The sequence below is a fragment of the Danio rerio genome, chromosome 24 (assembly GCF_049306965.1).
Source record: "Danio rerio strain Tuebingen ecotype United States chromosome 24, GRCz12tu, whole genome shotgun sequence".
In the NCBI taxonomy this organism is placed as follows: Eukaryota; Metazoa; Chordata; class Actinopteri; order Cypriniformes; family Danionidae; genus Danio; species Danio rerio.
Window position 1 is genome coordinate 137501 of NC_133199.1, and position 12500 is coordinate 150000.

The 12500-nt window shown below is 41.3% G+C and overlaps 2 protein-coding genes across 18 annotated transcripts in view; both read left to right on the forward strand.

The window, feature by feature from the left end:
• The window catches only part of col15a1a (collagen, type XV, alpha 1a), a 33627-nt gene extending 33322 nt beyond the window's left edge, over positions 1-305 (forward strand). For all 16 annotated transcript variants that reach the window (XR_012399629.1, XR_012399630.1, XM_073941310.1 and 13 more), the window contains one exon: positions 1-305. This exon is cut by the window's left edge and continues 206 nt beyond it. Coding sequence is in view for 14 of the 16 variants with exons in the window: in XM_073941310.1 (XP_073797411.1) it covers positions 1-2 (2 nt within the window). In the remaining 2 variants the exon portion in view is untranslated.
• Positions 306-1207: 902 nt separating this feature from the next.
• Positions 1208-12500, forward strand: part of reck (reversion-inducing-cysteine-rich protein with kazal motifs) — a 35760-nt gene continuing 24467 nt past the window's right edge. The window contains exon 1 of one of the 2 annotated variants that reach the window (XM_073939965.1): positions 1208-1284. Coding sequence is in view for 1 of the 2 variants with exons in the window: in NM_001423853.1 (NP_001410782.1) it covers positions 6899-6968 (70 nt within the window). In the remaining variant the exon portion in view is untranslated. Of the gene's footprint in view, positions 1285-6773; positions 6969-12500 lie in introns of those variants that run through there. The other variant, NM_001423853.1, reaches the window with a different exon arrangement.

Genomic DNA, 12500 nt, shown 5'->3' on the forward strand with positions numbered 1-12500 from the left:
GACGGACACTCTCACACACACACACACACACACACACAGATGAATGCACTGTACTTCCCAGGTTGTGTTCGTGACGCTGCCTCCTGCCGTCAGTCATGTGTTGTATTTATTGAGCTTTATTTATGCAGCGCTCCTCCTGAAGAGTCTGCCGCTTCATGCCTGAGCTCTGCTTTCACTCAGCAGTTTCTGACATGATATGGAGATCATCAAACACATCCTCATGGAGAGATCAGACCCCCGCACACACTTGTGTAGGGTTTTTACTGTAAGCGTTGTTTGTTTGTTGAATAAATCTGGTTTCCATATGTGGCGTTTGTGCTGCGCTCTTCATCTTGATCATGCATATTTGATATTTATTTAGGAGCATCTCTAAACTTACACACCACATTAAAGTAATGAGTTATACTGTTTTATCTTGTATGCTTTTATTTGCACAATATTTATTGTTATTTTGCTGTTTTAAACATACTTTATTAATGAGGAACAAAAACTTTTCTTCAATTCTCACCAAATCAGCTGTGAAGTGTTGATGTAGGTGGAACAATAATGCACACCGTTTACATTACTGACTTTATTAAATTAAATTAAATTAAATGATCTCAAAGCAATTCAGACAAGATTTACAGATTAATACAAAAGCATGTGTGTGCATTATAGTTCATGTCTACATGAAAACTCTCTGGTGAGGAAAAGTGTTGTAACTTTAGAGATGCTCCCTAAATTTGAATGTTAACTTTTCTGACTGATTTGATGATGAATGTACTGTAGATTCAGGCTTTGCGTTAGTTTAATCGATATCAAGCATTTTTTTTTTTTTGATTAACATTACACTTCATTACTAAAGCAAAACTCCACTATAGATACAGTCAGTGTGTTTCCTATAATTGATTACTGTAAACTCTCCTGATGATGGCTATATGGGATGTTCTCGTCTGCACTGTGCTCTATATCCTGCAGATCAGCATTGCTCATTTGTGCTGATATAGTGCTTTAAGACGGACACAACTTCCTGAAATTCTGATGGAGAATATTGTTATGAGTGGGTTTATTAGAGTCCTGATCTGCACATTTAAAGTGTAAGGTGTTGCTTCTGTCCATCTCTGTCAGAAAGCTGCGAGTGCAGTAATCGGCGGAGTGATCGCTTGTGTGCTTCGGCTCCTCCGCGCGGAGGAGTCTCAGTGAAAGTCAATCACAGCTGTTCATCATTACTTCACAATCAAACAGCTTCTGTGTGCTGGAGATTCACCCAGATATGGAATAAACCTGGAAATGTCATCTAAACAGGTGAGTAACATGTCTGCTGGTTTTGTTCTGAACAACGGATAAAACAATATGCTATATATTTATTATTACCAACGGTCTAAATCTGTCCAACCATCGCATATCAGTCCGCGGAGATTATCGTTAATCTTACTTTACATTTCAGTTTGTCTACACGCTCTAATTAACATATTTCATATAATGTTTTCAGAAAAGTGTAATTATGACAGTGAGAATAGATTATTAATGACCATTACAGGCGGATTCACGTGTGTACAGACGTGACGTAATGACGCAAAGACGAACGGCGGCCCGCCCATTTTCCCATTAACCCAGTAGCTCTGTTTATAAAGCTGTATCACATTTATAAAGCTGTATCACAGACTTCACTGTTGTAAACTGGGTTAAAGTTAAGAGTATCCTTTATAAGATTGACTTGTTATAAAAAATAAACTTAAACAACAAAAGTAATGTAGATTTTGAAACAATTGTGTGACTTTTCAATGTTAGACCTTCATTATAGTTTAATTTAATTATTGTTTCTCTGCGCATTATGTTTAGTATACTACCTAGTGAAGCAAGAGTCAGTCAGGAGTATAATATTCAGATTGATCGATTATGTGGCGGAGTATTTCTGCTATATTATACACACTCTTCAGCACAGTGTTTGGTCATGAACTGTGTTGGCATTTCTGGATTATGGGGATTTAATGTACAGATCAGCTTTAACTCTCCTCCACACGCTGGATGTTGTTCAGCATGCAGCCGTTGGTTTTGTTGCCGGTGCTTCATTTAATTCTGTCAGCTGTGCTGTGCTGTGCTGTGTTCTGTACTGAATGGGTCTCCTCTTCACTGCTTTCTGTTCACTTATTAAACTCTTATTGGGAAAACTCCACTATATCCACTTCCTAACATGTTGCATGTTGAAATGTGCGCTCTAGTAGTTTCATTAACCTTTGCATATTCCCAAAGTTGGCTGTTCATGCGGTCGCTCCTCTTTTCAGTGTTGTGCTGCTGGTGACTGGAATCATCTACAGCAGACCCTAAAGCTCAGCACTCACTCCACTGCTGTCTTTAAAGAGTTCAGTGCAGTCAATAGTGCTGACCCCTGTGCTTGTGTTCAGTTTTCCTCTGGGTTTATATGTTATTATCTGCATTTGTGAAATTGTTATTGTGTTATTGTGTCCTGCTGCATTGTATCTGCGGTTTATGTTGCCTCTTGTCCAGGCCATCATTATACATCAGAACTGCTTCTCAATTGACTCACCTGCGTAAATAAAGCTTATTAGTGACTGATAGTGAAGGTCTCTGTGATATTGTAGCAGCCCACATCAAAAATACTACAGTGATTTACACATAATACTGCTAGTGTAGTGTTCATGAACAATACTGTAGTGAAGAACCTGAAGGAAACAGCTGTGGTGATTCTGCAGTCGCTATGGTAACACAACAACTACCATAATTGGTCTGTTGTGGTGAATCTGCAGTTGCTATGGTAACACAACTATAGTAATTGATCTGTTGTGTTGATTCTGCAGTTGCTATGGTAACAAAACTATAGTAATTGATCTGTTGTGGTGATTCTACAGTTGCTATGGTAACAAAACTATTGTAATTGATCTGTTGTGTTGATTCTGCAGTTGCTATGTTAATAAAACTATTGTACTTAATCTGTTGTGGTGCTTCTACAGTTGCTATGGTAACACAATTATAGAAACTGATCTGTTGTGGTGATTCTACAGTTGCTATGGTAACACAACTATTGTAATTGATCTGTTGTGGTGCTTCTACAGTTGCTATGGTAACACAACTATTGTAATTGATCTGTTGTGGTGATTCTGCAGTTGCTATGGTAACACAATTGCAGTAATGTAAACGAATGACCCAGTGTGGTAGTTTTCTACACTATAGGTTATATTATACTGCAATACAGCACAGTTTACAGCAGTTAACACTAGAGTACACTACCGTGTTCATTGGTTGATCAGTCGACTGTACAGTGTGCTCCATCATGCATTTACCACGTGTTGTAGATACTATAATACAGTATAATAGTATGGTTCAAGAACACTATATTTACTGTATTTAATATTTAATTACTCTTCATAGTAATTACAATTGTGTGTGTGTGTGTGTGTGTGAGTTTTGCCTCTCCTCCTCAATGTTCTTCTGCTGGTGAAGCCACAACACACAGCAGTGCTGGAGCGAGAGGATTAATTACAGCACACACACTTCCTGCCACCGCTCTAGAAAGCAGATCGTTAAACACGACGCAGTGGCGTTCCTGGCTGAGCGACTCATTACGGCCTGCAGTTTGAGTCCTGCTGCTGTAATTATCTGAGATACAGCGCTGATGTCTGGCCTCAGAGAGCGTATCATTACCTTCATAATCTGTTCTTTAAACGTGTACAGCAGCTGCCCATAACACACACACACACACACACACACACACACGGGTCAGCCGGTGATATCTACATCTGTGCTTGCAGGATTTAAACAGCACTTATTTAACCTGTGCTGATCTAGTGGTGTGGTCAGCACTGTGGCCTCACAGCAAGAAGGTCTCTGGTTTGAGTCTCGGCTGGGTCAGTTGGTGTTTCTGTGTGGAGTTTGCATGTTCTCCCCGTGTTGGTGTAGGTTTCCTCCGGGAGCTCCGGTTTCCCCCACAGTCCGAACACATGCGCTATAGGGGAACTGATCAACTACACTGGCCGTAGTGTAAGAGTGTGTGTGTGTGTGTGTGTGTGTGTGTGTGTGTGTGTGTGTGAATGAGTGTGTATGGGTGTTTCCCAGTATTGGGTTGCAGTATCGCTAGCCTCAATTTGACTGTGGATACACTATACTACACACACTTCTGTCCTAACAGCTTGTCATAGTTGATGTGGTGTGATAAGTGGCTTTATTATATAGCAGTGCTGTATTTGCCTCTCTGTATCTGTGTGTATGGCTGTGTGTTGGGGACGGAGGGGTCAGAGGTCAGCTGTGCCCTGTGCTGTGGATCATAAATGGACATGTGTTCTGCTGATGGCCCGAGGAGCGGGGGTCAGAGGACACGCATCAATCACACACACACACATGATATTATATATATATGCAGATCTGTGTGTGTGTGTGTGTGTGTGTGTGTGTGTGTGTGTGTGTGTGTGTGTGTGTGTGTGTGTGTGTGTGTGTGTGTGTGTGTGTGTGTGTGTGTGTGTGTGTGTGTGTGTGTGTGTGTGTGTGTGTGTGTGTGTGTGTGTGTGCGCGCTTCTGTCTCTGAGTATAACTGCTCTGAGCCTTAAAGAGACAGTTCACCCTTAACCTGCACAGATATCGCTGAGGGAAGTGGAGTGTGTTGTGGATATTCTCCACTGTGCTGTGTGTTCTCCTCTAATAACTGAGCTGGGTTAATATATATCACCTGAGCAATACAAATGCTTAATGAAAAGTAAAATTACAAAAGTAATACAAAAATGAATCCCGCTATACTTGAAATGCTATATTCAGATATAATGCAGATACAGTAAGCCAGTAAATCTATTGATTATCCTCATGTTACTCTTGTTCCTACTGAAGTGAAATGATTTTGAAGTTGTTCTACATTGTACAGACACCAGCTGATATTATTAAAGCACACGTACAGTAGGTGACACTGTAATATGAGCATTGTCTTGTACCGCCGCCGCTCCACAGTAGTAAGAACATGTTTTTTACTCTCTCAGAAATAAAGCTGTCACTGCGGCAGTACCTTTTCAAAATGTGTGCCTAAAGAGTCCTTAGTGGTTCCTCAAAGGTCCATATCAGTACCCAAATGCACCTAAAATGTACCTTTGAGGAACCACTAAGGGCTCTTTAGGTACAAATGTGCACCTTTTGGAAAGGTACTGCCCCAGTGACGGATCTTGCAGCTTTATTTCTGGGAGTGTGGGTATGACCGCAGTTTGCGATAATACTGCCAGGGCACACAAAGGGTCGTGCATGCGAACAGACTGAAAAGCCTATACAGTAGCTGTAAATACTCTGTACTTGTAAATAAAGATAAACAATAAAGCAAAGCATTATAATTCCTTCATTAATAATTAAAAACTTCTTACGTGTGAAGTGCAATGAGGATTTATTTTGGACAGTAGAATTAAACAAATAAAAGACAACTAAAATGAAAGTACAAACACAAATAAGTAGGCCTAAATAAATAAATAAAGCAGTGTTTTAGTCTAAATATAGACAGTGTTATTTTGAAGTGTTAGGACTGAGACAGTCAATAAATTAGCTTTTTCATTCATAGTTTTAAATCTTATTTTATGTCTCAATTACTGTACATAAATAATAAATGAATAATCAAATAGGCCTAATTATTTATTTAAAGACATTACCTGTGAAACACTGACAATCGGTCCGACACTGTTTATTTATAGACATATTATCAGTTTAAAGAAAGCTGCAGAGTGGGCTGTATTATGTTAGTTCTAGCCTATATTATTCTAATGAATTTCCTCTGCATCTGTCACTTGTATGAGTTAATAACCACAGCAGATATGTGCGTCTGGCTGAAACATTATCTGTTAATAAATAGCGTCTTATGAAAAATGGCTCTCCCCTACTGTATTATAGACGAGAGGAGGGTTAATAATGTGCTGGTGTTATTATAATGTTCATTCTTTTAACTCTTGTGTGCTGTTGGGTCGTTTTTAATCACTCTGAGCTGATTTTGAGGCTTCAGTGGCCTCCGCTTTCTCTGTGTTTCAGCAAATGTGATGATTTCTGCTGATTTTGACAGATATTGTAGGAAAATGCTTTGAAAATGATCAAAAACTCAACAGACTCTGTTCAGATTGACTCCTCTTTGGTGATGTTGGTGCTGTTTTTGCCCCATCGACTTTTATTATAATCTTATTTACTGACTGCAAAGCCATGACAGCATATAGTCATGCATTACTGAGTGTTGCTGGCCTTCCCTGTTGGATTAAGGGCACAACTTGTCGTTTTTACTGTTGATAATCAGTTGCAGTGCTAAAAAAGCCTAGTTTCTGCCTTCTATATGGAGTATAGTGTGTGTGACACCTTTACACTCTTACTTAGATATGTGTGAGAAACTCAAAATAAGCTCCTGAGCTCTCAGAACACAGTAAACACAGTAAGTGTATTTCTGCAATCTGCTGTTTGACTCCGCTGAACTCCATATTAAAGCCAGAAACTCTTCACCACAGGCCGATCTAATGCTGCACACTGATGACCAACAGGAGAAATCACACATTACCTCCTAATCCCTACAAGAGGACACTCAGTAATGCACGAGTATCTGCTGTCATGGCTTTGCAATCAGTAAATGTGATTATCCTGGAAGTCAACGGAGTAAAGACAACACCAACATCACCAAAGAGGAGTCAGTGTGAACAGTACTGAAGGGTTAATAATCCAGTGTGTGATCAAGTGTTGTTTGTAACTGCGTTATGAATGCTGCTGGAGAGCCCGGCCCCTCTCTCCTCCCCTCGGCCACATAACGGTATAAGAGCCGCTGCCCGGAGCTCCGCGCTCCACCCCCTCCTCCCACCCCCGCCGCTACCCGCGCTGAGCGCCTCCTGAGCGGCCTGAGAGAGACTCCGCGCCGCTGCGCCTTCATGGAGCTCCAGCCCCGACTGCGCCTCAGGACCGCTGTAAGATGAGCGGGTGTCTCCAGATCCTCACCGTGCTGCTCTGCTGCCGCTTCTGGGCGCTCGTGTTCTCTCAGGGTGAGTCTGTTCACTTCACGGAGCGCAGTCTGCGTGCGTGTTACTGTAGTGAAGGCGAGTTCAGCGGGGAGAGATGGAGAAGCGCCGCCGCCGCCGAGAATATCCGCCATCCGGAAGTTTGGACTTGTTGATTCCGCGCCGCTTTTCTCAATCCTACTTTAAAGCTGCATCAGACACATCAGGTTATTACGCGGAGTACAGTTTGCTGATGAAATATGAGCGCGAATGCGTGTATGATGATGATGATGATGTTTATGCGCGTGCTCGAGAGCGTACCGTTATGTCTCCAGAAGTTGTCCAGTGCGCATGAACTCGTCCTCCATGCTGGAACACACACATTACAGGGGAATAACAGCAGGCTTCTCCTGCTCACAGTCATAATCATAAGTGTGTGATGCTGGGAATGGGCGTCTCTGTTCCTTTATATCCTCTGAGGGCTACTATTAGTGTAACGCGCTATGATAATTATAATAACTCACATTAATAACTGATAAACACTCATTAGGGCTGTGCGATCACACACACACACACACACACACACACACACTCCTCGAGGAGTCTGGAGGAAGGTTACTCATTCTCTCCAATAATGCTGTAAAGCTGAGAATAATGAGGGTCAATAGTTTTGAATAGTTGATTAAAGTCGACAGTACGGTGATCTGTGTCTTATGTGGGCTACTGTACGTCTATTAAACCTTCAAAACATTCAATAAAGTGGATTTAATAATAGCTAAAGCCTCTATATATTGTTCTTCAGTGGACAGAGTTCTGATTATAGCACTATTGATGTACAGACACTACAGAATTCCCAATAATCCAACATTTATGAACATTTCCCAAGTGCTGTCCTAAAAACAGAGACTCTTACTCGCATTACTAAACATGATAGATTTAATAACTACTTTCATTTAGTCTAGCTATTGCACAGGATACGAGTATAAGTGACGGATAAAGGCTTAATCAGGTTAATATCAGGTGATTGGGCAGGACACTGTAGGATTGTGTTTGTTCTGTGGATAACTGAAGCAGAGTATTGCTGAGGGAGGTTAATATCAAGTTTATCTTGTATAGTAGTTATTTAGTTTAAGGAGATATTTATAAAGATGTAAAGGCTGCTTCACTCCAGCCACACTTACACAATAAAGCTTAATTAAAGCAGAATATAACATTACATAAGCTGAAATCTGCCCGAAACACCCGGAGATATTCAGAAAACAGCCAGCTGAATAATAGTGTGTGTGTGTGTGTGTGTGTGTGTGTGTGTGTGTGTGTGTGTGTGTGTGTGTGTGTGTGTGTGTGACGGACAGCCTCACACTGAGCTGAAATGTCCTCTGCTGTTATTTCTGCAGGGTGATGGAGGTGTGAGAGCGCTGGAGACATTTGCTTCTCTGCGCAGCATTTGCTGTGTGTGTTTGCAGCGCTGTGAGAATCAGCAGGGTTAGGAGTGTTTAGAGTGTGTTTGGCCTGTGTTTGATCCTCTGTCCTTCTTTACTCCAGTGCAGTGAGATCGTGTGTGTGTGTGTGTGTGTGTGTGTGTGTGTGTGTGTGTGTGTGTGTTTATTGGAGAAACTTAAAAATATTCAAAAGTCTGAGTTCCTCTTTCATGTTCTATCAGCGCCGACGTCAGGCCCACATCTGGATGCCACACCGCTTTGAAGTGTGTGTGAGTGTTGTGTAGTTGCAGTAGTTGTGTGTGTGTGTGTGTGTGTGTGTGAGAGAGAGAGAGAGAGAGAGAGAGAGAGATCAATTGTATGTGTGTGTAGTATAGTGTAGTGTAGTATGTGTGTGTTAGCGAGTGTGTTTGTGTGTGTGAGAGTGTAGTATAGTGTTTTGCGTGAGCGTATGTGTAGTGTGAGGGTGTGTGTGTGTGTGTGTGTGTGTGACTCGTAAGGCATTTGCCAATGTCAGGTTGGTGTTAGTTGTGTCTAGATAGTCTCTGTGAGCGGGTGTTTACTAGTGTTCAGTTGTGTGTGTGTTTCCTTCAGAACCCAGCGTGCAGACACACACACACACACACACACACACACACACACACACACACACAAACTCCTGTTTGAAGATTTTCTCCTCCACTCAAACATCTGCAACCAATTAGGTCTCCTCCAGGCCTGAGCAGAAACCAGAGAAACACACACACACACACACACACACACACACACACACACACACACACTGCTGTGGAGGATTGAGCGTGGTGCTCCTCTGTATTCTGAACTGTAATTCCGTGTTTCAGCTCAATCTCAGGTCAGCTCCAGACTAACACTCGCGCGGGGTTAACATGTTGATCTGGACAGTTAACCCAGTGGTTGGGTTTGACCCAGTGTGTATAATAATGACATCAGCCTCCTCTGGAGTGTCTGTGTAGTTTTGTTTGTTTGTTGGTTGGTTGGTTCGATTGTTGATTTAATTTTTGTTTGTTTGTTTGTGTGTTTGTTTCTTTGTTTGTTGGTTGGTTGTTTATTGGTTTGTTTTTGCTTGTTGGTTTGTTGGTTTTTGCTTTTTTGTTGGTTTTTTTGTTTGTTGATTTGTTTTTATTACTTTGTTTTGTTGGTTTGTTTTTGTTTGTTTGTTTGTTTGTTTTTATTGGTGTGTTTTGTTTGTTTTTGATGGTTTGTTTTTGCTTGTTTGTTGGTTTGTTTTTGCTTGTATGTTGGTTTTTGTTTGTTTGTTTGTTTTTATTGGTGTGTTTTGTTTGTTTTTGTTGGTTTGTTTTTGCTTGTTTGTTTTTGTTTGTTTGTTGGTTTTTGTTTGTTGGTTTGTTTTTATTGGTGTGTTGTTTGTTTTTGTTGGTTTGTTTTTGGTTGTTTGATGGTTTGTTTTTTGTTTGTTTGTTTGTTTTAGTTTGTTTGTTGGTTTGTTTTTGTTTGTTGTTTTTTTTGTTTGTTTGTTGGTTTGTTTTTATTGGTGTGTTTTGTTTGTTTTTGTTGGTTTGTTTTTGCTTGTTTGATGGTTTGTTTTTGCTTGTTTGTTGGTTTTTGTTTGTTTGTTTGTTTTTATTGGTGTGTTTTGTTTGGTTTTGTTGGTTTGTTTTATCTGTTTGTTGGTTTTTGCTTGTTTGTTGGTTTGTTTTTTGTTTGTTTGTTTGTTTGTTTGTTTGTTTGTTTTTGCTTGTTTGTTGGTTTGTTTTTGTTTGTTGGTTGGTTTTTGTTTGTTTGTTTGTTTTTATTGGTGTGTTTTGTTTGTTTTTGTTGGTTTGTTTTTGCTTGTTTGATGGTTTGTTTTTGCTTGTTTGTTGTTTGTTTGTTTGTTTGTTTGTTTGTTTGTTTGTTTGTTTTTATTGGTGTGTTTTGTTTGGTTTTGTTGGTTTGTTTTATTTGTTTGTTGGTTTTTTGTTTGTTTGTTTGTTTGTTGGTTGGTTTGTTTGTTTGTTTTTATTGGTGTGTTTTGTTTGTTTTTGTTGGTTTGTTTTTATTTGTTTGTTTATTTGTTGGGTTGTTTGTTTGTTTATATGGCATTACATGCAGAGAATTTGAATTCTTTGGTCAAATGTTTTCAGCAATAGTAAAACCTTGAACAGTTGTGTACTAGTGACGAGACAATATACAGTCTGTAGAAAAAGAAAAAATATATGTATATCTATACTTTTGTATATAATCTCCCCACATTTCACAAAAACAAACCTGTGTGTGTGTGTGTGTATGTGTGTGTTCAGTTCAGAGCCGGTTCTGTCCTCTGTCTCCGCTGTGAATGGCTCTCTCTGTGTTTGATGTGTATTTTGGGTTCTAGCAGATCAAGGCCTCATGTCACATGTGTTTGCATGTGTGTTTGCGTGTGTGTGTGTGCGTGTGTGTGTGTGTGAGCGTGCACGCTGGACACATGTGCAGCTCATGTTGTCCTCCATATGGCTGTTTCATGTTTTGCTGAACTTCAGCCGATGTTCAGATGAGCAGGAGTGTAGAGCTGTGTGTGTGTGCGTGCATGTGTGTGTGTGCGTGCGTGTGTGTGTGTGTGCGTGCGTGCGTGCGGCCTGCCGTGTTCACTGTTCCGGACAGCTCACTGTTTCCTAAAGTCAGATATAGTGTGCTCAGTGAGGGACAGTGGCTGATTTAACCCAGAGGTTTTAGAGCAGTGATCCTAGCAGCAGGATGCAGTGATGTCTTCTCCAAGGTTCTCAGAGCATCAGTGCAGTACAGCAGTGAGGGAGATCTTCATATCAGCTGAAGCTCTGAGTGTTTGGCATCTTCTCCAGCTCTGTGTTTGAGTCTGGGGTTATTAATGCACAGGAAATGACCTTTGACCCTGCGCTATTCAGATGGCGACAGAGAGGAATGCAGGAACACCAGAGTCACACATTCATCCTGTGTGTGCGTGTGTGTGTGTGTGTGTGTGTGTGTGTGTGTGTGTGTGCGTGTGTGTGTGTGTGTGTGTGTGTATGTGTGTGACTAATAATATCTTATTTAATTATTTTGTATGCAGTAAACAAACTACAACAAACTCTCCAGTATATGACATTACACTGTGGTGTGTGGACAGACATTAGTATGACGATTATTATTAGCATTTCTCAAGTAAGATCTTCTCTCAGATATCAGATATAACCTGAGTGAGAATACCTTACGGATGAAAACATGAATATAGAAACACTTTAAGGAAAGATACAACAGGGTTTCCTTCAATAATACAGAATATAAACAATAACATTCACTCACTCTCCTTCAGCTGAGTCCCTTTATTCATCAGGGTCACCACAGCGGAATGAACCATCAACTATTCCAGCTTATGTTTTACTCAACGGATGCCCTGCCAGCCACAACCCAGTACTGGGAAACACCCATACACACATACTCATACACTACGGCCAGTGTAGTTGATCAGTTCCCCTATAGCGCATGTGTTTGGACTGTGGGGGAAACCGATGGACGGACAGAAGGAGAGAGGTGTGAATATACAGTAACTGCAGGATGGGTCAGTGGCGTGTGTTTGAGCTCAGCTGTTTGGCCGTGAAGTGCTCTGAATAATGCACACACTGCTGCAGACGGTTCCTCACACACAGTTTACAGCCCAAATATCTGACAACTGCTGAAGCAAGAAGCATCGTCCAGACGAGCAGATCACAGAGTCATGCGTTCACCGATCACCAGTTCCACACACTCACTAGTCTGACACGCCGGAGTGAGTGACTGCAGTAATGTTACAGCAAAGGGTGTGTGTGTGTGTGTGTGTGTGTGTGTGTGTGTGTGTGTGTGTGTGTGTGTGTGTGAACAGGCTTTTCTCTGCTCTAAATGGATTACAGGAGCTCACGCCGCTGCTTTTTTCGGCAGATCGGTGTTTTCTTTAGGAGGCTGCACACACACACACACACACACACACACATTGAGCCATCCATCAGTGACACACACACCGAGCCATCCGTCAGTGGCACACACACAGAGCGACACACACAGACAGTGAGCGCATCATCAGGGGTAATGCTCTACAGCAGCAGGCTTTGTCCAGGTAATTGCATGACAAAGTGAAGACGTCCACAGATGAACAGCAGCAGGTCACACACACTCCATCAGCACACACACACACACTCACACAATCACCCAC